This window comes from Electrona antarctica, assembly GCF_951216825.1.
Source record: "Electrona antarctica genome assembly, chromosome: 18".
Taxonomy (NCBI): Eukaryota; Metazoa; Chordata; class Actinopteri; order Myctophiformes; family Myctophidae; genus Electrona; species Electrona antarctica.
The window spans coordinates 18,922,747-18,949,345 of NC_136799.1; the positions used below are offsets into that span (position 1 = coordinate 18,922,747).

Sequence of the window (26,599 nt, forward strand, 5' to 3'; positions counted from 1 at the left end):
CCTCGGGGGGTCGCCAAATTATTTTAGGGGGTCCCCAAATTATTAAAAAAAAAAAAAAAAAAAGATGAAAAAAAAAATAATAAAATCACGATTTTTCAAAAATAGCAGACCTACAAGCTCGTAGCGCGCCACTCGGTGGGGGGCGGGGCGGGGGTCCCGAGACATTGCCAAAGCATTTCCGGGGGTCCCCGGCCAAAAACGTTGAGAACCCCTGATGTAAATGACAAACACACATCATCTGCATAGCAACATTGGTTGGATCCATAGTTAGGATGGGAAACATTGCTGAGAATATATAACTGAAGACATAAATAACTAATAGGCTTAGTTTATGAATGTGATATATTCACTGCCATTGTCTTTGAAAAACCTGTTTACCCGACCCATATCATTGTCTCCACCAGGCCGAAGGCATGGGGAGCGAGTATGTTTTGCACTTTGCACTTTGTTCGTCTGTCCGTGTGTGTGTGTGTGTCTGTCCGTCCGTCCATCCGTCCGTCTGTGGACAGCTAATCTCCGGCACCGTTGGCTTGATCGCAGCCATACTCTGCATACACACTCCCTGAATGCCACAGCTGAACCTCTGCCCCAAGATTTTCACATTGGCCTCTTATAGCGCCACCAGGAGGCCGCTTTGTGCAAAACTATTTTTTGGACAGTACACTTACAGATTTTGTCCAAACATCACGCACATTGGTACACAGTCTCTCTAGAGCCATTCAACGAAACAGATTTTTCAGACACCATCCTGATTGGCTAAGATTGGCTACCAAAGTTCGCAGGAGTTCACGGTTTCAAACAAAATGCCGCAAATCATGAACACATCGTGTGATTTCCGTGAAATTGTGCACGCACATTCCCACTAGGCCGAGGAAGAAATGCCACTGAAACATTTTCAACTCAGCCTCATGGTGGCGCTATAACTGACCGATTAGTGTTTTTACCTCTAACTGCACGGATCTGTGTAAAATTGTGTATGCACACTCCCTAAAGGCCAAGGAAAAACCTTTGCCTGGAATTTTTCACATCTGCTCTTTATAGTGCCACCAGGAGGCCGACATATGTAAAACATATTTTCTAATATTACTCCTTCAGATTTTATTATATATATATATATATATTTTTTTACCAGTATTTTTTATCAGTATTTTCTGTTTTTTACCTGCACACTGCACACCCTCCTATTATGTGGTTCTGCTGCTGTCACTGATACATGAATTTTCCCTACAGGGATCAATAAATGTTTATCTTATTTTAATTTATCATATCATATCTGTACTTAAGACTAGGGCTGCACGAAAAGATAATATACGATAACACAGCTGAATATTGTGATGATATGAAGTGAGTAATATTGAAGTATAATTTGAATTAATTTCTGCTTTAGGTTTGCTGCTAGCATAGAACCCAGACAATGAAAAGCTGTATACATTCACTGAAAAAAGAAAAAAGGTGGCAGAAAGGACTCAAAGGAAGAGAAAGGTATTATGTATTTCCATTTCAACAAGGTTTTATTGAAAATATTGCACCTAGTTACAGGTGCTATTGACAATGAATACATACCATCCAACTTAGAAATACAGTTTCTCACGGCTCCCCTTAAAACTTTTTTTTCCTAATCGAAACAAAAACACCCTTTATACCTCGATTGTTAAATGAATAAAAACCTGAAAACAAGTTAAATAATTAGCAGAGCTCTGAGTTATTGGCCAAAAGTGATATGTGAAAGTGTGAAAACATGGCACGTACCATTTATCGCAGTCCAAGTATGTATATTTGTGCATGCTGATATTGCGATTTTTGATATATTGTGCGGCCCTATACTATGCTGTTTTTATTATTGTGTGTGTGTGTGTGTGTGTGTGTGTGTGTGTGTGTGTGTGTGTGTGTGTGTGTGTGTGTGTGTGTGTGTGTGTGTGTGTGTGTGTGTGTGTGTGTGTGTGTGTGTGTGTGTGTGTGTGTGTGTGTGTGTGTCAGAAAAAAGAAAAGAAGAAGCGCTTCGTGGGTCCTTTATGTAGAAAACTTCAAGCAGGTGCTCTTTGGAGAGGGTTTCAATAATACAGCACACAAGTTCTTTAAAAGTTCTATACCTGGAAGGAGGTAAGAAGGTGGCGAACTTTAACCCATTCTGGGCAGGAACGTTTGAAGCTTCCAGCTTCAGGCCTTCATGATGAAGGCCCATGCACGCCCAAACGCCTTGGTCGTTCTTTAACCCTTGTTTTCTAATCTAATTAAATAAAGGATTTTTCTACCTCACAGAGCTGCACAGAGCTGCCTTGGATCCTCTTTAAAGTTCGCCACCTTCTTACCTCCTTACACATTGATCTTTACTCAAAGGTATAGAACTTTCTTTTTTTTTTTTTAAGATATTTTTTTTTGCGGCTTACGCCTTTTATTGGTTTTTGAAGGGACAGACAGTAGGCTGACAGGAAACGGGAGAGAGATGGGGGAAGACATGCAGTAAAGGCCGTGTCGGGCTCGGGAGTCGAACCCGCGGCACACTGCGACTGGATTACCAGTCGGGTGCCCAGACGGTTACGCCACCGCCTGGGCAGGTATAGAACTTTTAAAGAACTTGTGTGCTGTAAGAGAGAGAGAGAGTGTGTGTGTGTGTGTGTGTGTGTGTGTGTGTGTGTGTGTGTGTGTGTGTGTGTGTGTGTGTGTGTGTGTGTGTGTGTGTGTGTGTGTGTGTGTGTGTGTGTGTGTGTGTGTGTGTGTGTGTGTGTGTGTGTGTGTGTGTGTGTTTGCTTTAAGTGCAAAGGCCTTCAAACTGACACTCCGTGTTGCAGAGGTGATTTTAACTCGAGTGAAACTTGAATCCCATGGCTTGGACAGGGATTTGAGGGCTGGCCATACAAGACTAATTCCCCATGATAAAATACATGCCAGTTTGGCAGTGTTACCAACATTATTTAAAAGTCTATAGTGTAAGCAGTATAGTGAAAGCAGTAAACTAACTACAGTAATCATGTGACATACTGCTCTGTGGTTTTACCAGGTCTTACCAGGTCAAATCTGATCAAGGTTTAGCTTTAAAGTCGTGAGGTCAAGTAAAGTAAAAAATCAGACCCGTCTGAACTGAATGGTGTTGTGTGTGCTGTGTCACCTGTTGGTACCATAAACAGACAGAGAGAGATAGGGAAACACATTGCTGTTCCTTAGAAAAAAAACTCAGCTTCCCATGATGCACATGTGCACAGTGTGAAGCTCAACAGCGCCACTTTTTCACCTGTAGGTACTACTACCATAAACAGACAGACAGACAAGCGACCCTAAACAGACAGACAGACAGACATGATATAGGGACACACATTGCTGTTCATTGGAGTGGCTGCACCACTGAAAAATAACTAAAGTCTCACAGCAGAGGAGCAGATATACAATATTTGCAGGCAATGTGTCGGCATATATATATATATATATATATGGTGGACATTTTTGTCAGAATGCCATTTTTGCCACGGACATACACAATTAGTGGACAATAATATCACCAGAAACACATAAAGAGCTAGAATGACCATAACAGGTCTGTAACTCTGAGAGTGTTAAAACGTGTACACTGTACACTCTCAGAGTTAAGGGGCACTTGCAAATAAACATTTGAGAACCACTAGTACTAGTTGGACTCCTAATATGCCATAATGCCGTAGAAAATAAGTGTCATATATATTCCGAAGAAAACCTGAAGACTGGACATTCAGTATTGGGTCTTATGATCAAAATAAGAATGTTATAGGCCTATAAATGGTGTGTAAAAAGTCTTAAAAAGTCTTGAACTCTATGAATATGAAGCAGTTCAGGATTTACTTAATTGGTCCGATAGCCTCTATTTGATTATACAGATATTATGGTTTTTTTTAAAATTATTATTAGAACAGACTTTCTAACTAACTTTGAATTGAAATTGCACTGAATTGTGTGGAGACTTAAAGCCAGGATCTATATGTGTATTGGAGTCAGACAGAACATTACCCATGCTATTTCGTTGGACTCCCTGCAATACGTATATGGACCTATCCCTTTGTTAACACATAATGACCTATACAGGTACAGCGGCAAGGTGACAACGAGCAAGCCATTCTGAAACATTCTGCAAATCGCTTCATTAACTCATTAGTGATGGATGTGCATTTCAACAAGAAAGAAAGAGATTACAGTGCTTGCTAAATGTGTTGAGGAGGTGACAAACCTGTCCCCTTTCAGATCCATAATAATAATGATGATGACTGTTTCTCCATGCTTTTGTTTCATGAAATCATGTGTGAATTATAGTGAGAAAGGGCTCACATTGCAAACTTCACTTTAACTATTTTGGGGGTGTAAAAAAAATACAAAATACAAAAAAAGTTTACCACCAAAAAAGTTACTTAAAATGACTTTTTGACAATTGACATGTTTTTTTCTTACCCTATTTTTGCTTTCTTTTTTTTGTAAAGGACATTCTCTGACTTGTAAAGAACTCACCCACGCCCACGCACAACAGTTTATGTGAGGTTATCCAAAAGTAATTTTTCACACTTATGTATGTTGGTGTGTGTGCGCTACATCCCTATTCCGGGCATGCCATAGGTGAAAATAGCAGATCTACAAGGTCACAACAACATATCACAATGCAGCAATGCAATGCGTTGTGAGCTTGTAGATTGGCCGTTTTTGGTGTAGAGATTTGGTGTATAGACGGAGATGAGAAGGAGGGGGCGCAGAGTACAGACCCCCGGAGAGACCCAGTCGACAAAACATATTTAATCACATGATCGTGGAAGACCAAATTCATTGAGGAATAACTGACCAGGCCATATGACAGTGGTTCTCAAACATTTTTATGCCAAGAACCCCCACATTGATATGCATTTGGCTGCAGACCTCTATTTGAAAATATCTTGTGCCAGTGACCCCCACAAGAGATCTAATAACATTTGTCAATATGTTTTTGAAAAGCTTGTCTGATCTGAGCTTGTAGATCAGCTCGTGAATTTGTAGATTAGCTAATTTTGAGCTGCCTCTGGAACCCTGGGGGGCCGAGAGCCCCACTTTGAGACCTTTGAGAAAACCAGTGCTTTAAAGTGACAAACAAACATCTTCATAAATGGTTTACATGTGATTATGCAATTTATTTCCATAAATGTTACTAATTAAAATGTCTCCAATATCAGCTAAACTATGTAGACATAGCATTCGGATTACTCTTTCTACACTGTTATGAGTGTCAATAATGTCACATTTAACCATATTGTACAGATTCAACTAGTGACCTGTTGATGGGGGTGTTTAATGGATAGTTTCAGGCTATTGAGCAGAGCTTCATTTGGAATGGCTTGCAGAGCTATTATAGAACAGCCCATTCAACCTCTCTCTACAAACATCCTATGACTATGAATGGAGGACTCTTGACAATGGTTAGAGTGTATTCCTCCATGTCTGGCTCCAATACACAAGCAGAAGAGAACAGCTCCACTATAGGCTATACTCCACTCCAAATTGTAGATCATCCATCATTTGGGCCAAATATTAGCAACAATAACAAAGTACATTATTTGTGATTTAGCTCTTCAAAACAAAAACGTTGCGTGTGAGCGCGCATGCTCCCGTGCCCATGCTATAGCCAGATGTGCGGGGAGGATGGGATGGGCACGCGCGCGCGCACACACACACACACACACACACACACACACACACACACACACACACACACACACATAGCATCACGATCCCATTTCCTAGCCTTGGCCTCTAGTTGTGAAATACACGTCAACAAATACAAGGTTCTCGGGTGGGTGGTCCGGGTCGGTGACGCAGCAGAGCGGCACCATTGTTCAGGTTGAGCCGAGAAAGGCTGTATTTGCCTTCATTCATTAGACATTCATGTGTCAGTTAAGGCGAATAAATAAGGTGCCCTGAATTCAAAGGAAAGAGCGGTTCGCCTCGGTGTTTAAATGTGTTTTAACAGTTACTTAGGGTCCAGGGGACGCTCTCTCCACTACTTACAAATGATGGAAATGAGCTCGGAAAGTTTGCAGAGCTGGTCATAATCCAGGTTGAAAGAGAGAGAGTTCTTTGTCCTAAAGTAGTGTACAAAAGCAAATCACTTCCTTCTAAGAAGCCGCACGACGTTTCATGTGCCCTTTCAAGCCTCTAATGAGGGTCCAGTATAGCCTAATTGAACCATGGCTGATTTCCAGTTAGATTATTTCATTTGTAGGGCCATAACGTCTCATTTAATTAATCGTTGTACAATATAGCCTACTTATTAAAAATAATAATTACTAACTTTATTTAGCCGGGATAGACTATTAGACTTAATTATTAATGCCGTGCCCTTTAGTCAGAGTTATAGCCTACATCCAGAGTTATGCATTCAAAATATGGGATCATCTCCTGATCGACTGGGATTACTTCAGCTGCAGGTGGTTAAAAAACAGCACAATCACTCGACCTGATAGATTTGACGCCTCGATTAAGCGCGACACTACTACATATTAAGAGCAACACCACTTCTGTCAAAATGCACACGTTGAGCAAAGAACAGATTCACCGTAAAAAGGGCATAGATTATAGGCTGTTTACATACAAAACGGATTCTTGATTTACAACTTGGTGATAAAAAACACGTCAAAATAGCCTGGCCTGCATATCTTTTTTCAACTAACATTGCATTAACCAAGAAATAAGAACAACTAATAGCCAACAAAAAACAACTTTTGTGTGTTTACTTCGCCTTTTTTTTAAATAAATTAGGAAATAAATCATTGTGAATTCTTCCCCTTTGACTCATACTTAATTGTTCTTTAGGTTAGAGCATTAAACCATCCCAATTTCACCCCAAAAAAGAAGCTAAAATAAATAAAAGAAAGGTGAAGCTATAATGACAAAGAAATGCATCAATAAGACATGTCTTTATTGGTGGATTGGATATCTCCAGTGGCTTAGCTTTACGCTGCTTAAAGCATCTGTCAGCCAGCTCTGACTTAAAAAGGCTCCAAATAAGATTATTTGGTAACATCAAGGCTTTCGCAGCGGTAATGATTACATTTGGAGTTAAGATCCATGCAAGAATTTGTAGCCTACATCAAATCTCTGAGAACTCCCCCTGGGGACTGTTCAAAAGCCTTGTCATTCAAAGAGGTAGGATGTTTGACAGTCCCAGCTTGTACTGGTCCATCAATTAATTGGATACGTTGTCGGGATGTTAGCATCTCTCATCTACTACTTAGAAAGACAAAGGAGCGACGGGGGGTTGTTGACACCTCCGTCTCGGTCCAAGTATAAATAGTGGACTCCTAACCTACAGAGACAGCATTCTACTCCTCGCTTCAGTCGGAGAAACAACTTGCCTAACAATCTCATTTTCTTCGTTTTGGAACTTTACATTTGGTGATATACAATGCAGGTCCCACACAGACCGATCGGAACATACGGCGTCCACCACATGCGTAATTACGCACCGGCGGCGCTTTATCCACAGTATCCAGGAAGCATGCAGTGCGCAGCAGCGTCGCCAACGAAGCCTGCAAACGGGAAATCTTTCACCATCGACGCTTTGCTCGCAAAGCCCGAGGACACGAGAAGCCCCGGCAGGATAAGTCCTACCCATTGCGGAGTAAAATATCCACATGCAGCCCCGGTTCTCCCGCGGCCCGGCCAGATGGGGCTACCGCTGCCACCGTATCTCTACTCGCCCGGCATGTTGCACCCAGCCATGCACCATGCCCAGCAGCCATACTCCGTCTACTGCTGCCCTCCGTACACCTATCAGTCAACGCACTGTCGCGGAGCATTTTACGCACAAGGTAAATTTGGATATCACTTATCGTCATCATGGCTTTGACTAAACCTGAAGAATAAAAGTGTTGTCTATATCTGTGACAATATAATATACTAAACGAATGTCCAATCTTTCCCTTGCAGATTCAATGTCAAAGGTCAGCGTGCATTCATTCAAGACAAAAGGTGGAAAATCGAAACGTATGCGAACGAGTTTCACCAACGAGCAGCTGTCCCGCCTGGAGAAGGAATTCGCACGCCAACAATACATGGTCGGGTCAGAGAGATTTGTCCTGGCCTCTGCTCTACAATTAACGGAAGCTCAGGTAATTAACAAAGCCACGACCGACGAGTCAATGGAAACCTCAAAAAATGACCCTAAACTAATGTCCAGGACAATTCACGATTATAAGCCTAACAAACCTTCTTCTTTTTTAATCCCCAGGTCAAGGTTTGGTTCCAGAACCGACGCATCAAGTGGCGTAAACAGAGCCTGGAGCAGCAGCAAGCAAAGCTGGCGAAACTCGGCCTGGCCGCCCCGCCGAAGAGCCCCGGTTCTCAAGGCCATGCGGATGAAGGCGACGAGGAGTTCTCAGACTCCTCAGATGTGGATATAGATGTGTCTGATGAGTCCATCGACCACTGCTGACCACATAAACTTCACTGGACTTCTGAAAGAAATGTACTTTTTTGCACTGCTGACAATTGTGTAGGAATATTTAATAGATGTATAGATTTATATTTAAATTATCTCAAATGTGTTTTTTTATTTTACCATGCATTTGCTCTTTCAAGAGTATACCCGCTTTGTATTGTATTGTTTGTATATTTGGATGAAATATTCAGAAATATATTTTCTAACCTTATTTCCTGCCATGTCTTTTATTCCATTGATGTACATATAAGAATATAAAATAGTGTCAACATGACTAAATTATCCTATAGGTAAGGTATAGGCCTTAAAGCATTGCAGACATGCCTCATTTAACCTGATCATATATAGTTAAAAATCACACTTGTGTGAAGTGAGGGGCACTCTTATCATCATACATCATCACATTCCGCGCTCAGCCAATCAAATCATCACATTCCGTGGTACACACAGACACATTTCATGTCAAAATCCTACAGTTGTGCTAATTCACTTTTGATAAATCAGGCACATAGTATATGGAGACAATTTTACCCAAAACATTGAGATAGTGTTGTCACTGTCAGAACATCGTGCAACACATTTTCATGACCCTAACTCACTAATTGAGAAATACTGGTCTAATGGGCTGCTTCACTTTAACCATTTAAACCCCTTAATTGACTGGTGTCCCCCAGGGGTATATATAAAAAAAATCTACCAGCTCACGTTGCAATGTGTTGTGATCTTGTAGATCTGCTATATTATATATTTTTCAAATATTCACCCCAGAATAGGAGCACTAAGGTTCATGTGGTTTAAATGTAATTTATATTGATTTAACCTTCCTCTACACAAGTCTGCACAGCCTATAAAGACATCATTTTGAGTCTACTACTCCAAGTCCCATGCAGGTCACTCACACTGTAGCCTGTGGTCACACCTCAGTAGATTGATTAGGAAGACATGGCGAGACATTTCCTCTGGGGCTCGATCTTAACGCAAAGCCATTTACGTTCAAAACATGGGACAAGAGACCCGCAGGCCCACAGGGTTCCCCCTCCCTCAGATTAAGCTAAGCAAATAAATAACTACCTTGGGATTAGCTGGGATATCTATAGCCAGGGGTGGTAAGGGTCAGTCTGTCTCGGAGGCTAGGGGAGAGAGAAAGCTGCGTCTCACTGTTTAATCTGTTTAAATGGTCAATATGCCTGTTCTAAGTTTATTCCACTGGTTCTCAATAGACGGGGCTACCCGAACGCCTGCCCACCCATGGCAGGTGTGCTATCTGGTATAAGGACAGAGTCTCCATTGAAACGTGAGGTCCCCCTCCCCTTCCATATGGAAAGAGGGACTGTCCGACGATGCCTAGCAGACAGAGCGTGTAGAAGGGATTGGGATGCAGTGATTGGATCCATCAGAGCAGCTAATTGGGGTGGTCAACCTGAAACAACCATGTCTCCCCAGCAGGCAGTTTGATCACATCAACCACTGTGTCCCTGTGTTGGGCCTGTCATTTTAGGTGAATATTTCAAGATTTCTTCCCCCACATTATTTTCGAATAAACCCCATTATGGGTAACCGAGTCCCTCAGGGCTGTATTTTCTGTTTTGTGTTAGTGTGGGGAAAGCTTAAGTTTTAAGTGGTTACGTTGTTAACAAAGTGTGAATGACATCCAAGCCCTTTATGACAAACTTTGTGTAACCGGGAAACGGTTTGCAGGAAAGCTTTCGGAATCAAGGATCTAATTATTAAGCCATCTCACTGTTTCAGATGATGCCGTGTGTAAAATTAATTAATAAAACAATCACAGAGCCAATGGCAACAGACTGCTAAAAATGTCTTCCCCCGTACAAGGAAACGCTAACCCCCCCATCCCTGGCTCACCCCTCCTCCATCTCCTGTTCTTTTCTTGCACTTTAATATAGGCTACTTGAACTGTTCCTTCCTAACTAAATAAGATATACTGAAGTTGCATGTAATGTGGCAGTTGTCATGTAATGTTGCTGTGTGTGGCTGTTTTATAATAATAAAACAGTAAAAAAAGACCATATATTAAATATATGATCCTTTTCTTTTACTGTTTTATTGTTAGTACCTATGCTGCTGCAAGGAAGCTGAACAAAAATATGTTTTACTCTTATATACCACAGTACCAGTAGTACACAAGATGTAACAATAAAGCACAAACTTGAATCAGTACAGCAATGGTTTTAATGTTTCTAGAATATACATTTTAGTAGTTTTTCATACCTAGTAGTTTTTCTCTGTTGCACCTGCCAAAAGGCTATAGGTTCGGTGAAGTTATGCAGATATCATGTGAACCTTTGACTCTCCAACTGCTAAATTGTTAATAAACTGCATTATTTATACACCTACAACCTATAACCTAAGAAAATTGTTTGTCAATAAAAACGTCAATAAAAAATCACACTTGTGTGAAGTGAGCGGCACTCTTATCATCATACATCACATTCTGTGCTCAGCCAATCATTCCGTGCTCATACAGACACAGACAAAGCTGTGCATAGGAGCGGCTAGCGCCGCTAAAAAAATTACTTTGTATAAAAGTCAGTCTGAGCTTCAGTGAAGAGTACAACTGATGTGTTCCAATCAATTCAAGGAGCATCAACTTCTCCAATACAGTACAATCTCCAGTACAGTTTTAATTTAACTCTGAGAGGGTACAAATGTAACAAATGAGTCCATTTGGTTACATTTGTACACTGTCAGAGTTGAATTAACACTTAGGATTTGACTGTGTATTCCCACGGCTCTCAAAGCTCGGCCTATACATGTCCGTCCCTCACCCCCTGCCAAAAAAGGAGACAAAAAATCAGTTCTTCTGCTCTGCAAAGACAAATCAGTAAGGTTTCATATCACAATGACATGCATGCTGTTGACAATTATAACAGTCCTTTTACCAGGACAGATTCTAAACTTTGATGTAATTTTCCTGTTCCACTAATCACATCCTTTGGCTTTGGTGGTGCAGTAAATGAATGGGAGATACTATGCTATAAGACAGGCAGAACACGGCCAGTAACAGTATGATCAAAGGGATCAGAGTTTTAATAAAACAGTACCAGCACTGATCTCCTTTCTCCCCTTCCTCTCCTCCGTCACCCCCTGCTTACCCTCCCTGATTTGGCTGATTAGGGCTGAGGCTCTTCCGAGGGGTCTTGTGGGTTTGTGTAAGGCCCCCAGAGCACCGTCTCTGATGTGAGACCCCTGGTTCTCCTCTCTCACCGCAGCACAGGCCATAATCCCATTGTGGGACAGAAGGAAGCAGCCAGAGGTCTGGGGGAAAAAGACCTGTAGGCCCAGCGAGAGACGGGGGTCACTAACGCTCATCGTTCCAATTAGCGCATGGACGCCCTTATAACCCCTGGAACCATGCCAGCCCAGGCATGGTTCTATAGGCCTATAAGTCTCCCTCCAGGGTTTGTATTAGCAAACCCAAGCCGCTTATGGAAGGCAAAGTGCTGCGTCTAATTTGTCACTTGTTTGATAATACTAAAATCTTGCATCTTTTTCTTTGCCTGTCATGGAATGTCAACAGCTTGGTTATCAATGGATGTGAGTGACAACATGTCACTTTGTTTGAGTATTGGAGAGAAAATCCTTACTTAATTCTGAACATGTAAGCCAAAACGGTAATTGTGTACATTCTCAGTAAAAAAGAATACTGAGGATGATGTTATTGTGTCATTTCTGTAATTAACTCCAAATGCAGTGCTTTGGAGTAAAAATATGAAAAGAAACAATATTCCTTCTTATCAACCACCAAGGAGCTGTGTAAGGACTGTCCAAACATTCTGTCAACTTAAGGCCTCTAAAATGGCATAGTACCACAGACGAAAAACAGTTCAAGTCCAAATTTCAGACTGACCCCTCCACGAAAAGGCCTTGTTGTCCTGAACCCTTATCTATCATTTATATATTATGGATCAATAGTGTGGACTGTTATTCGTCTGTGGTTAATGTTCATGGTTATATATTGGTGATGCTGAGACATAACTATACTGCCTAGTGTGAAGTGCAAGACAAACGCTTGACAGTATTTTGCAACAGGTTAGAGATCATCCTTCGTCCCTTGGTTCTTCAATTACTAGCAGAACAGATGCTCTCTCTAAAAACTCCTGACCAGTCTGACAGCAACCGTTAAGTCCATTAACAACAGTTCCTTTTCTAGCCTGGCCTACATTGAATGGCATGTCCTGGGTAGCAACTATAATGCACCCCAAGAAGGTGTGAAAGTTCTCATCGAAGCCCCATAAGCGATACTGAGTGCAGTTAATTTGAGCAGCGTCATGTTTTAGGGTAGGTCATCGTAAAATCCTTTTTTTGCATTTTATTTGCAGAGGCTATAGGCCCCCTCTACTCCATCTAATAGTCATTAGCTTCTATTACAACCGTTTGAAGTCGACGTTGTCCTTTGTGTCGCAGTGAAAGGAGTTTGAGATGCACAATGACTTGTAACACACGCGGGGACGATCTATTTTGGAGAGCAAGTCCCTGGTTCTGTCGTCAGGATTCAGGAAATGAGGCTTTCTGTTCACAAGGCATTCACCAAGAGAGAACACCGTGAAGCGAGTAAAATGACAAAATAAAACACTTTTAGGAGGATCGTGTTCAGTTGTTGTCTGGGAGTGGCTAAGTGGGTGCACCATTTCTCTTCACTCAGTCGTCAATCCAACTTGCAGTTCTGTGAATCATGAACAAAACGCTGACAATCTAACAAATATTTATAGTAAAAACGATCTTCTTTGTGTGTGAAAAAAAGAAAAAGAACAAAAAAAAGAAAACATATTATTATAATTCCAAATACCTCGTGAAATGTGGGCTATTTGTTAATGATGAGGAGTAGAAGCGATGGGGGAATTGTCTAAACGACCCCATTTCTCATGCAGGTGGCATAAACGCAGCGACGTGCTACTTTTCCCATCTCGTTATAATGGGGTGAAAATTTCCAGTTATTTAAGTGGAACAGATTAGCTGAACACACAAAGCTAATGCGAAACAAAATAGCCAATTAGTTTATTAATGGATGGAGGTGCGAAGGGTCTCAGGGATGTCACGGCCTCTTGTCACAGCTACCGATCAACACGTTTTTACCGGTGTTCCTATGTTTGCTTTTGTTAGTAGTGATGCTACACGATGTGCGGGTGCTCTGTTTATCCTGAGGTCCGGGGGCATAATACACACACAGAGATTGCCCACTACCCAAAGCTTTGATCTTCTAAATCATCCCACCGTACAATGAAAGGCAGAACTCAGTGTTACCGATTAGTCCTAGACTGGCATATATTTATTGATACACGGGGGCATTCCCCTAAGATGAATAAGAACAGCATCTGAATATGAGTAACATATATACGACCTTATTTCGCGAATCATATTCGCTCCATATCAGCTCGTCGGTCGGGGCCCCTAGAAGCAGGACAGAAGGCTTGTTCTTTCATGGAGAATTCTGACGTGTCTCTACTTTCTCAGACACTATATAGAAAACTTTCTGTCGCTCTGTGACCTTGCTTGAGCACATGCAGCTAGGGTGCACACTCTGTTAATTAATGGTTACTGCTTAAAGGTCTACTTTATCCCAACAGTAGGCTAACTCATTACGTAAAAATCAAGAAATGACAATGCGGGCTATTGAAATCCAGTGTGGACTATGTTTCAGGCTCGTATTTCGATTTGTATTTGTTTTTAAACCCCCAAACTTGTTGTGGTAGCATGCTCAATGTTGTAGAAAGAGGTTGAAGAAGTCCAATTTGTTGTTGTTGACAACACGAAATGCAATAGGGAGAGTCTACTCAAATTATGTGTTCATGCCCTATATGTAGGCCTATACCAATTTAACCTCGGACTATGCAGATTATGCACTAATATAGGCTATATAAATAGCCTACTTAAAATTGCTGGTACATGTCCCAACAAGTTCTATATAGCCTACCGAGTGACAAATTTAGAGAGAGAGAGAGAGAGAGAGAGAGAGAGAGAGAGAGAGAGAGAGAGAGATGCTTCACCTCGTTTAACCACTGGGTGGAAGCATTGTGTCAGGAAACAAAATTGACACTCCAGTGTAAGCAAAAAAAAGGGCCTGACCCAAAATAAATTGCAATAGTAATCGTTCAATCGTTTTTTATGATCCTATAAGGGTCATCCAAAATTCCAAATAACATATTAAAAGCATGTAATGTGTCAAACTAGGGGTTTTTCGTGATTCTGAATCCATTCCAAGCATTAGTTTTGCACGAAAAACACTCATTGGGTTAAATTAGGCCATAGCCCAAATGTGCTTACCTCATCACATTTGGGCAAGTGGCTATGGCCGTTTTTTAGCTCGAGGAGTGTTTTTTGTGCAAAACTAATGCCTGGAATGGGTTCAGAATCACGAAAAACCCCTCGTTTGACACATTGCATGCTTCTTAAAGAATAATTCATTTTTTTGCCTTATATGTTTTTAATGGTATACTCCAACTTTCAACCCCTGAATTTACCATGATCCAAAATTTCTATAATTCTCACATTTTAATATGTAAATTTGGATGACCCTAAGGATCATAAAAAACGATTGAACGATAACGATTACTATTGCAATTTATTTTGGGTCTAATCTTAGATTGACTGGTCAAATAATGAGCAAATAATAAGCCTGGAAAACATTCGTTGAAATGTATATATATATACCCATTCTACATGCTGTGAAAACACACACACACACACACACACACACACACACACACACACACACACACACACACACACACACACACACACACACACACACACACACACACACACACACACACACACACACACACACACACAAACTTTCCTATTATTTATCTAACTTTCATCTATGGCCCATAGCCCCATAGCCCTTTAAATGGCTCCATATATTCCACCAGAGGGAAGCACTTTCACGCCCGGGTGCTCAACACGCAAATAGCACCACACAAAATAAACGTTTTTGATATTTCTGTAAACATTTAATTAATACCCATTATTAACTCGTTACATCCCCACAGATTTCTTGTTCACAAGCAGTCAAGCACATTGTTGCTTGTTTTTTTATGGATCTCCGGGGTGGGGGGTTATGGGGAGGAAAAATAAAATAGAAAAGGGGTAAAATATTTAAGTTTGTCTTTCTCTGATGATGTAAACCATCCATTAAATACACATTTAAAAAAGACACAGAGGTAGGCTATGGGCGGCTATGGTATAGTTTCTTATCTACTCTCAGTAAATCTTTGTGCCCTGGGGTGAAATTAAACTACACCCGGAAGAACTGTAGACTGGCTGCATTTGGCTTGTTTTGTCAACGCCAGGCGGCCTGGCCATCTATTAACCTGCTCTGATCAGGGTCAGTGCGTACGGGCCATGAGGCTTTCCTTATTAAACTTTTGCGTTGCATTTTCACGGGCCTCGGTCACCGTTAAAATTCCTGGCGCTGCATGAGTGGGTGTGTCACGTAGGCCTACAATTTCCCACGTCTCATTCAATACGATAAGACACTAGACCAGGTTCATATTCAATGTCTCCGCCATTGTGCGTGCGTACGCGCGTGTGTGTGCACGCGCGTGTGTGTGCGCGCGCGCGCAGTTGGTGTGAGTGCATATGCCTACATAGCCTACTTAGTTATTACATTACATGTATGCTATATTTTAGAAAAACACACATTATGTATTAGCCTATGCGATTAGGCTACATTAATGAGTAGCCTATTAGCTTATTATGTGAGTTTAGGTACTGACTGTGATATTGTTTGTATTGTATGATGAAGGAAGTGTTCTCATTTAAGTAAATGATTCTATATATGGCTATTAAGGCCTATTAGCCTACTCAGCATTACAATCAGTTGTAGGCTGCATGCGGCTTGTATACATGAATGATAAGCCTATAGGCTTGTAGGTCTATACTCGGCAATAATCCAAAATATATAGCCTATATTTTCGACTAAAAGTAAGCCATTTTTCGTTCACATCACACATGGGGTTCTAACCTGCATGTAAAGAGCGAAGCGACTGCGTTTAGGAGACTAAACACCTAATCAACAACTTGTTGTAGCTCATAATTTCCATCGGTAATGATTTTCTAATGCACCCTCTGCACAAACGGGTAAATTAAGAGGATAATTATTAACTTGGGTACTGCACCATGAAAGCTAAACACCAAGGAATAAAAGGGAGATGCCGGCTTTAAATGAAAATTAAGCAGCCTGTTTAAACTGATGTTTTCTCCCAGGCCTATGGTGGTAAATAATTCGTATTCTTTTAGAAAAAGCTAATTTCACTTAATTTGAGTCAACAGGGGTTTTACATCAATAAGCATTTGGGAAGAAAATAAAACAGCATTTTTGGATTAGCCTTCGCCTGGAAAAGAATGAAGACATGAATAGCTGAAGCCTCCCACGACTGAAAAGCAATAGATGTTTAGCTATAATCTATCTCCAGCGCATTCCCCGGTCGAGATGAAGATATTATGTATGTCTTCTTAACACCACAAACATACATAATGTTTTAATCTGAAGGCACAATTATTACCAATCATGTATCTTGATACATGATTTATTTATAACTTAAATACATTATTTGTTATTAGGCCTACCCCATGCAGGCTGCAAATTACAATTAAGTAGCTTATAGGCCTATAGTATTTCACCGTCTTTGGGTGAGACCGGGTTGATACCGTCCGATGGAAGTTAAACAAATATGCAATTATTAAGTTAAAACAACAGAACTATCTAAGTCAACAACGTGTATTTAATGCAGGCCGTGAGATCGAAATCGGTTGGTGTTTTTATCTCGTTTTTTAACTCTAGCCTATATATTGTTTTTTAAATAGGATATGTGTCTTCAGGCACAGTGCCTGAAGACAGCCAAGTTTGAATTAGTACCGTAATTACACTCTTTGATGCACTCCCTCTCTTTGCGGTTCACTTCGTTAAGTTAATAGGCCAATTAGCCAAGCCAACAACAGTGTGCATGATAGAGAATGGCATGGTTTCAAAGTAAGCATAACGTATAAAACCAATATTATTATGCCTGATACGTCTTTTGAAGGTCTGAACATATAGACTGCTGTAGCCTACAAAGTGGTTAGACCTATACAATGGAGTGAAAGTGCCCAGGATAATATAGGCCTATTAATAACTAATATCAACTAATAACTTGCGCTGCATGCATGTTAACTCATAAGAATATACTGTAAAATAAATCAATTAGGCTATATATGACACACAACTTCAGATTTTCCCCTTGCAGGTTGCTCTCAATTGTCATAATATTATGCCATTATATATATGATCCATAACTACGCGCGCGTTCCATGTGTATGAAGCCAGGTACTTGAGAGAGAGGGGAAGTCATTGGCAGGTGTAGTCATCCAATCAACTCGCTTGCACAGCGTCTCGTCAAGCCAAAGCAAAGTGTTGCTTGGGGTCCGAGGCGCGCGCTGCACACACCAGTACACCACAGATAGTCCTCGAGCGCGCACGCACGCACACAGACACGATTCCATCCATGGACCAGGGCGATTAAAAGACACGGTCGACTCTGATAGAGACGAGTTAAAAAAACAAACATTGATTGGACAAGACATACGCCTCCCTCCTATACGGTCAACATGTTTCATTCAGACACAGCGTTCTAGAAGAGGACAAAAACGCGGTTCACATTGATTTATTCACATATACGGTCTTTGGGGGATTTTGCGTCTATAAAGTGTTTTGACATCATGTTTTCGTCCGCTGGGAAACGGTGCTTCACGATCGAGTCGTTGGTGGCTAAAGAGAACCCGCTGAACATGGAAGAGCCGATCCGCCCGACGGCGCTGAGCTACTCGAGCCCCTCCACGGACGCCTTCATGAACACTTATCAGGGTGGTCCACCGGGGAGATCGCTGTACCACAACCCGGAGCTGGTGTTCCCAGAGACGGTGAACCATCACGCCCTGTCCATGGCACCGCACCAGCTGGGGAGCTCGCATCTACAACACCCGCACTTCTTTGGCACGCAGCACCCACGAGACGCGCTCAATTTCTACCCGTGGGTCTTAAGGAATAGGTTTTTCGGGCATAGATTCCAAGGTGAAAAACGCGGGGATTAATAAGTATAGGCCTCTTACCTGTGTGTGTGTGTGTGTGTGTGTGTGTGTGTGTGTGTGTGTGTGTGTGTGTGTGTGTGTGTGTTGAAAGAAAAGAACATTAAGAGCTTGTATAAAAATAACTAACTAATATTATTAAATGACAAAATGCTCATTTGACTTGCATGACCCTTTGACGATTATTGGAGTTAAAATGACAGAATAAAACAATAGGCCTAGCCTACTATAGGCGAAATAAACGTCTTAAATTAGGCTAACAAAACATGGCCACATTATTTACATCCCTATGATGACAATTGTATAGGCTAGCTATAAACAATAGCCACAGGTGCATAAAGACAGGCCAACATATGTTACCAGCTGTAGAGAAGATATTTCCACTTTCCATTTGCCCGCGGGCTACACTTTGGTAAAGCCACGGCGCGGATCTGATAAGCACCGTTGTTGAAGTTTCTTCATACAGCGAAAACTCGCCCAAGGTGACCATTTGGTTACACAGTACATATTTACAACTGTGTAGCTTATCTTTGAATGAAAAATAAGATATGATGTAGGTCTGGTATCCCCATATTTCCTAACATTCTCATGGAAAGAGGATGAGCATGGTTGAAGAAATATAACATAAATATATACATATAAAAGGAAAAGAAAGATGGTATTATTTGAAAACGATTTTCATTTACAGGTATTTGACGCTTATACAATAAATGCAATAAGTCAACACAATGTTTGCGCAAATATTTAGACTGCGTTCCTGACGCGACATATTGCCTACATAATAATAATAGCTACAGTCCATTATAGGCAAATTTGTATGTGTAGGTGGTCTTTTTTTCCCCTATAATTTTTATCCCACGATTTTGTAACCCATTTTTCACCCCTGTACCTATGTTGGTCTAATTGTTGTTATTAAGCATGTATTGTCTAAACTCTAAAGGTTGTACAATTTCAAAGTTGCATATAGTCTCATATTACTGCATTTTTTATTGTGAATTATTTCATACAAGTATAATACAAAATAATTAACATTGCCCATCATATATGATGCATTAATAGTGTAGCATTTTCTGTCGGGGCATGTGTCGTGGAAGTTTAGTCAATATAAAAACGATGGATAGATTAGTTAATTGAATGACAGGGGAAGGGATTGTAATTGGGGCCCACTTCGTTTCCGACAGGTATAGCCTACTTGTCATTGACAGCTCAGGCGGCCCTTTGTTGTACATTATGCTCTGCACAAAACAATCTCGACTCAACAAAATGATTTCAAGATCATGGAGTATAGCCTAACCACACCAAGATATTGTAACAGTTAACTTATTAGCCTATAGGTCACAAGAAAGTTATTTTCCAACTTCAAAATGTAATTTCCAATAACATTTTCATATGGCTGGCACGCAATGGGGCTACCACTAATTATGGTGGGAAAACCACGAACAATAAGGCTTCCGACTGCCAATGGATAATAGAGACATATTTACTAGCCCAGTGGGTATGCCTTTGCAAAGACTTTTTAAAAGTTGCCCTGTGGGCTATACAAACATAATCGGCCTACCTATACTCTCTAATACCCTGTCTGTGCGCTTTTCCACTCGGCTAAACACCCTCTTTTGTTTGTTCAGTTGTTAAGCTGATCAAAGATCCTAATACTCTCTTTTTTGTGTCGGCCCTGCAGGGACCGATGTTTCCCAAGACAACCTACTGCTGCACGGCCCGTTCGCCCGGAAGCCCAAGCGCATCAGGACTGCGTTCTCTCCGTCCCAGCTGCTGCGGCTGGAGAGGGCGTTCGAGAAGAACCATTACGTGGTCGGCGCGGAGCGCAAGCAGCTCGCCAATAGTTTAAGTTTATCCGAGACACAGGTAAGAATGAATGGTGTATTGTATAATCTCAACAACGAACAACTCATTGGAAGACTTATATACCTAATAGACCAGTGGTTCTTGGCAGCGGTCGGACAAAAATATTCAACATCTGCACTCCCCCGGGCGGCCCTGCCTGGGCCCCACATCTAAGCTCACATGTCCTTATGGTGAACGGATTTTTATGCTATATTAAGTAGTTTGTCTGCAGAAACCCATGGGGGTCCCCGGAGTCCGGACCCCACTTTGAGAACCACTGCTATACAGTATACACACCCAACAATTATTATTATTATTTGCAGCCTATTATATTATTATCATCATTAATTATTATTGGTTATTATCGTAGGCTATATTTGAATATAATTATATTATTAAATGCTACTATTGCAATGTATTAAGATGTTATTAAATTATACATTATGATATGATTAACATATATATTTATTTTCAAATAAGTACAATTTACTTTAAAGTGTACAATGTGAGAGGGGTCTAAAGAGAATTGAAAGAAAAATTAGCATTGTGCATCTAAAATAGCTAAATAACCTAAAACCTGAAGTTATCCGAAAAACATTTTTACAATGTGGCATTTGTATCTCATTGTAAGGCATAAATATTGTATTGACAATTGCACTTACAGTTGATCCAATTAATAGGCTATACACTGTATTACTGTATGTGTATGACATATTCAACAAATTAAAGGGGACTGCTTAAATGTTATTTTGTCCATTTATTGAATAAATGCTAAAAGAGGTCTTATAGTGCCATGGTGTGTAAATATTATTGATGTCAAAGTTTAATGAGTCCACACTATCCAGATGTCAATATGCCTAATAGGCAATAAAAAGATGGGCAAATGATGCTTGAGAGTTTGACATGTTTTCATTATCAAATAAGAAAGAATATAATTTAACACTGCCTGCATTATGCAAATTACAATGTGTCAAGTGAGTCGAATTTTAATTAGCTAGTCACACATATATAGTGTGTTTCTTATTGAGTGCATAATAAGGAAAAAAACAAAGACAATGTGCCTGAAAGGGCAGAAGCCAACAATATCAATACATTAGGCTATGCATTATGATATTGTCAGTAGATAAGATGACAATCATGACATTGATATTTTAGCCCGGATACAGGGCGAGGACAGAGGGGGAACCGTTTTCATTTAATTTTTTAGGGCAATGCCATATTAGACATATAGAGGTGTAAAATGGGGAAGACGGTGTTATTTAATCCAAAGCTATCGACATCATTAAATGGAAATGTCACAGGATTTAATGTAACTGCCCCTAAAGAACCTGAGCAGTAGGCCTATAGCAAAAAATCTGCAGTGTTCATTTATCCATTTCACTCTCAGAGTTCACTTAAAACTGTATTTCCTTGTGTATTGTGTAAAGACTGCCATGGGTGCTGGTCAGACTTATCAAATGGCACAAATATAATATAGATACAAGATAACTGAGGAGCAAACAAAAAGAAAAATCACACTTGTGTGAAGTGAGGGGCACTCTTATCATCGTACAGATTCATATCACATTCCGTGCTCATATAGCCAATCAAATCATCACAAATGTGGTACACACAGACACACAAAGCTGGGCATAGGAGGGGCTAGTGCCCCTCAAAAATGGAAATGGTGTCAGTCTACATGGCATCAAAATACATCATTCCCAAACACACATGTAAACTGTCCATCATTTTGTTTTATTAATTTCTATTCTGATCATTTGCCTGATAGCAGTTAAAGTTATGATATAGTCATTGCAGCGCATATACTGTATCTTTAGTTACACTTGTGAGTTCAGTGTTTTGCTAAAGGAAATGTCAGCAGCACATTGTTGATGGATATATGCATCTTAATTTGTTTCATGCCTTATATTGCAAGTAGATGAAATCTGTGAATGTTTTTTTCTTCTTTTTATTCCTAATAGCCCAATTTGTTTTCAAGTGTACATACAACAAAGAAATGTCCTGACATCATCCAGAAGAATGATTTAAACCAAATCAAAAAGACTTTAAAACAACTTGGGGGATAGATTGTGAAAATCGACTTAATCAGTGGCCTGTTTTTCAGTGTTCAGTGCATTGTTGATTTAAGATGAGTGTCATGCATGATTACTCTGATGAAGCAGAATCTACTTTTGATTTAGCTTATTTTTTCTACAACTTAAGTGTCCCTTTAAATATAGTAATTATGTTTAAAAAAATGGTTTGGTTTGTATTTCCACCAGGTGAAGGTGTGGTTCCAGAACAGGAGGACCAAGTACAAGCGACAGAAGCTTGAAGAGGAAGGACCCGAGAATCAGCAGAAGAAGAAAGGGAACCATCACATCAACAGATGGCGTCTCGCCACCAAGCAGGGCAACAACAACGAGGACATTGATGTTACCTCAGAGGACTAAAGAAACAACAACCCATATAAACCCTCCTCAGTTCAACCTTCTACAACGCTGTACTTACTACACCTAATGCTATACCACTCCTTCTGAAGCAAACAGAGGACCAAACCCTATTTATTGTGTAATATTATTAGCCCCATTAGAAGAAGAAACGGGGACATGAGTATGTGATCACCATCGCCAGTCTCTTCATTGAGGTTCAGCACTAAGTATGTGACACGGAGGAGGGGAATACGTCATCTTATAGCACTTGCATCAATCCTCATGCACATCTCCCGCTATGCTCTTTGGTGTGTGACTGAAAGTCTTTCAGACTTGACCTCTAACAATACGGTTGGTTTGTTGTTTTTATTTTTATATATTGTGCACTGTTAAATTACAAAGTTTGCCTTTGTGAGATTTTTTTTATTTGATTGAATTTTAATTTAAAATTTCAGAACCTTCCTATGCCATCCACAATTCATCCCCTATGCCCAACTTCACACCTCGGATTTTACTCAAATTCAAACTTCCAATCTCAACACAACAATATTGTGAAATTAATTTATTTTGAATATATCTGCCATGCTGGGATATGGTCACAAACAGGACATGAATGAACTGGCGGAATGAATTGTAACACTGATACAGATTCCGCAGATATTCCATTTCTCCAAGAGACTTCCTGATAAGGATTCTCCAGACCATTATCCAACTCTCCACAGAAAGATAGATTGTTCATTAACAGTTGTGCATGACTTTCTGGGACAGATAAAGAAACTGATAGAGAGCCCCCTGGTGTTAGGATGAAGCTATGTAATATTTTCCACCACTTAAAAAGGATAGAATGTATGTCAGCAAAAGAACAAAGCACTGTTAACATAAGATACAATTAATACAAGTGCATCTAGACTACTGTTTGGTTCAAAAGGCTAACCGAGGTTTATGTCATGACGCAATTCATTTATATTACAAGAATGTTAACAAGATGTAATTAATGCTGTCCAATAATGGACAAAAGAACAACCAAGGTGAATGATTGGTTGAAAACATGCTGCTTAGAGATGTCATTAATACAAACACACACAGGGCAGAAGTCTTTACAGAAAGATGCATCTACTGGTGAACTGTGTGTGTGCGCTCGTGTGTATGTGTGTGTGACTGTGTGTGTGTGTGTGTGTGTGTGTGTGTGTGCGCGATCACTGATCTCCTATTCTTCATTTGTTTAACGTTTTCAGATTTAATTGAAAACCATGTAGTATAAAAACATATGGAAAAAATAATTTCAAGCAAAACAAATACAAAATAAAATGTGTGATTACAAAACATAAAATGGTTTAGGAATAATTAAAAAAATCAAAAGGGAAATTATGCTTAAAGTTTTTCTCATGGGACACGTAATGTTTTCGTATGTCACTCGAGTGCTCTTGAGTCTTGATATGACATGTCAACAACACAGAGGAGAGAGAATCAGGAAATGGGGGCTTTGGGCAGGTGTCAGGTGCATTACCAAGAGTAGTGGACTCTTCACTTCCAAGGGAAAGGGGGAACGCAAGTTAATTCTCAGCCTTGGGGGTGGAGGGATGACCTAAAAAAAAAAAAAAAAAAAAAAAAAGGCGAAAGTAGTTAACTATTGTTTGGAGGCGAGAGACTCCTTTTCACAGAGCGCCTCAGTAATCGCCTGTCATGAGAAAACGGAAGGAATGTCTGCTTTAATGCCCCCCCCTCCCCCGAGGCTTGAGGCACGACCCCTGATGTCTGACCTTGACATCTTTGTTTGGTAAGCTAAGCTAAGAGGCCACGGGGACAGTGAGGAAAAAGGGTGAAAACAGTCCGGGCGTGCTAAAAACGTCAGTGCTACCATTCTCTTAGAACAAGCACATGCACCGGCCCACAACACCAGAGACATCTGTGCTTCCAAAAGGGGCCGGATGCCTTGTTTTGAGTTTCCTGGATATCTAATACGCCCTGCAGGTGCAAATACATGGTTAAAAAGCTCTGCATTCCTTATTATTCAAACAAACAGCACCAAAGAGGGATCTTTAGCAGTACAGTAGCTCACTAGCATGAAACCTGGGGACTTGTAGCCAAGTCTTTTCCCCTTTACAAACAGATGTGATTTCCAATCACACCTTGGAGAGGTAAGTGCATGGTTAACAAGAACCACACCTCTCAGAGTTGTCTGTTAAGGAAACAATTAGGCGAAAATCACACTTGTCTCCCCAAACGTTGCATCTCCTGTCACCTGAGTCAGCAGAGATGGGAGTAGAGAGCACAAGAGTAGGAGGAGGAGTTGGACTACGAGGGAGCAGGAATGCAAAATGAACAAACAACACTTCTCTCCCGAGGAGGAACATAGAGGAGCAGAGGAGACTGGGGAGGATGTGGTGTGAGGTAGCAGGGGAAGGAGCCATGGTATCCGTGCTTGATGTACAGCAGTGAGTGAAGGTGTTGAAACCCACATTAGGTTTGATAGAACAACAGGGATTCTAACTACTAAAATTACACAGACGCACATTTTACTGACCTACCAAACTGTCCAAGTATTCTTTCTATTCAGATCCGGTTCATTTAATGCAGCAGAACACGGGATTACAAATGACATACACAGCAAGATTTGAGTGTTTTATTTGATCGAGTTTAGTTTAAAATTAGATTAAAAAAAAATACAAATCTGCCAAATATCATTGCCTGACAATAAAAGGGCGAACACTACTGTACCTTTCCTTAAAGAGAAAACCTGTAAACCTTTTTGAGATATTCTGCTATTGTCAAATGCTCACAAAATAAACTAAACACTTGTCAATAATGACTTGCACAACGCATGTTTTAGAAGTAGGTTTCATTTAGGATGTCTCAGCAGCACTAGCATTCTAGCACTGTGTGCCACTACTCACACTACTACTTTACTGTGTAGCGTCTTCCAATGATCCACCATCATGTGGTGTCTTGTCAGGTTGGCCTGAACCGCAACCTAGCGTGCCGCGCCCCCTTGACAACCAAGCAAACAAATTAATCACACAGATTATGGCAAAAGATAGCACCTCATGCGAGAAAGTTGACGTGAATCAGGCATGATTACATATACAAAGATTGTTAAAACAATGAGGTCAGTGCTACAGGGAGAAGACTGTGGCCACAAAACCCATGGCTAAGCACAGAAAGGTGATTTGAAGGCTATAACAACACAAAATCAACTCGCGTGTCTGGACATCTGTAGTTATCCGAATTTGAAAATACCATAGACCTTCAGCAGGTCTCTATGGAAGCTAATTTTAACAATGGAATACAATTAAAAAAGGCTGAATTGTTTTTACAGCAGTAAATGACTGACATCACAGACCGGCCATATGAAGTCCTAGATCCATTATTATAACCCCTCGTTTTTTCTCACAATTTTGCTAGCCATGTTGCAACAAGAAAACAGACCTCTGAGATTAAAGTCACAATTGTGTGAAAAGAGTCTCATAATTATGTCTTAATTGTGAGATTGTGGGTGAATTCAGGGTTTATAACTTTATTCAATGGGCAGGAATGGGCTTCCTTAGTTTTTGTTTTGGAAGTCACCAAACTAAAATGAAGTTGAATCTTTTCACTTCAACTAAACTCTGATTGACCTTCCGTTGCCAGAGTGCATTACATCAAGGTGTACCCTTGGATTTTAAGTTCTTGAATGATTCAGTTTATCTGAACAGGCAGAAGCCAAACTTTGCCAGTGAAATTCTAAAACTCGAGAACATAATCTCGTGTTGATTTTCTCTGCTTTAGAGGTTTATATTTGGTCCACTCACTGGTTATAAAACAACACATTTCCTACATGTATGCAAATTCTAAATGATTAATGCGA

General features: G+C 40.5%; 2 protein-coding genes across 2 annotated transcripts; both read left to right on the top strand.

Moving 5' to 3' along the window:
* Positions 1-7,384: 7,384 nt before the first annotated feature.
* noto (notochord homeobox) lies at positions 7,385-8,413 on the top strand (the record flags this gene model as incomplete). Its single annotated transcript, XM_079527442.1, has 3 exons — positions 7,385-7,790; positions 7,909-8,090; positions 8,210-8,413. 3 exons carry the CDS (start codon positions 7,385-7,387, stop codon positions 8,411-8,413), a joined length of 792 nt encoding a protein of 263 aa, XP_079383568.1.
* Positions 8,414-18,136: 9,723 nt separating this feature from the next.
* Positions 18,137-22,776, top strand: emx1 (empty spiracles homeobox 1; the record flags this gene model as incomplete). The annotated part of the gene is made up of 3 exons (XM_079528256.1): positions 18,137-18,488; positions 20,181-20,365; positions 22,606-22,776. The coding sequence occupies 3 exons, from the start codon at positions 18,137-18,139 to the stop codon at positions 22,774-22,776; spliced, it is 708 nt and encodes a 235-aa protein (XP_079384382.1).
* Positions 22,777-26,599: the final 3,823 nt, after the last annotated feature.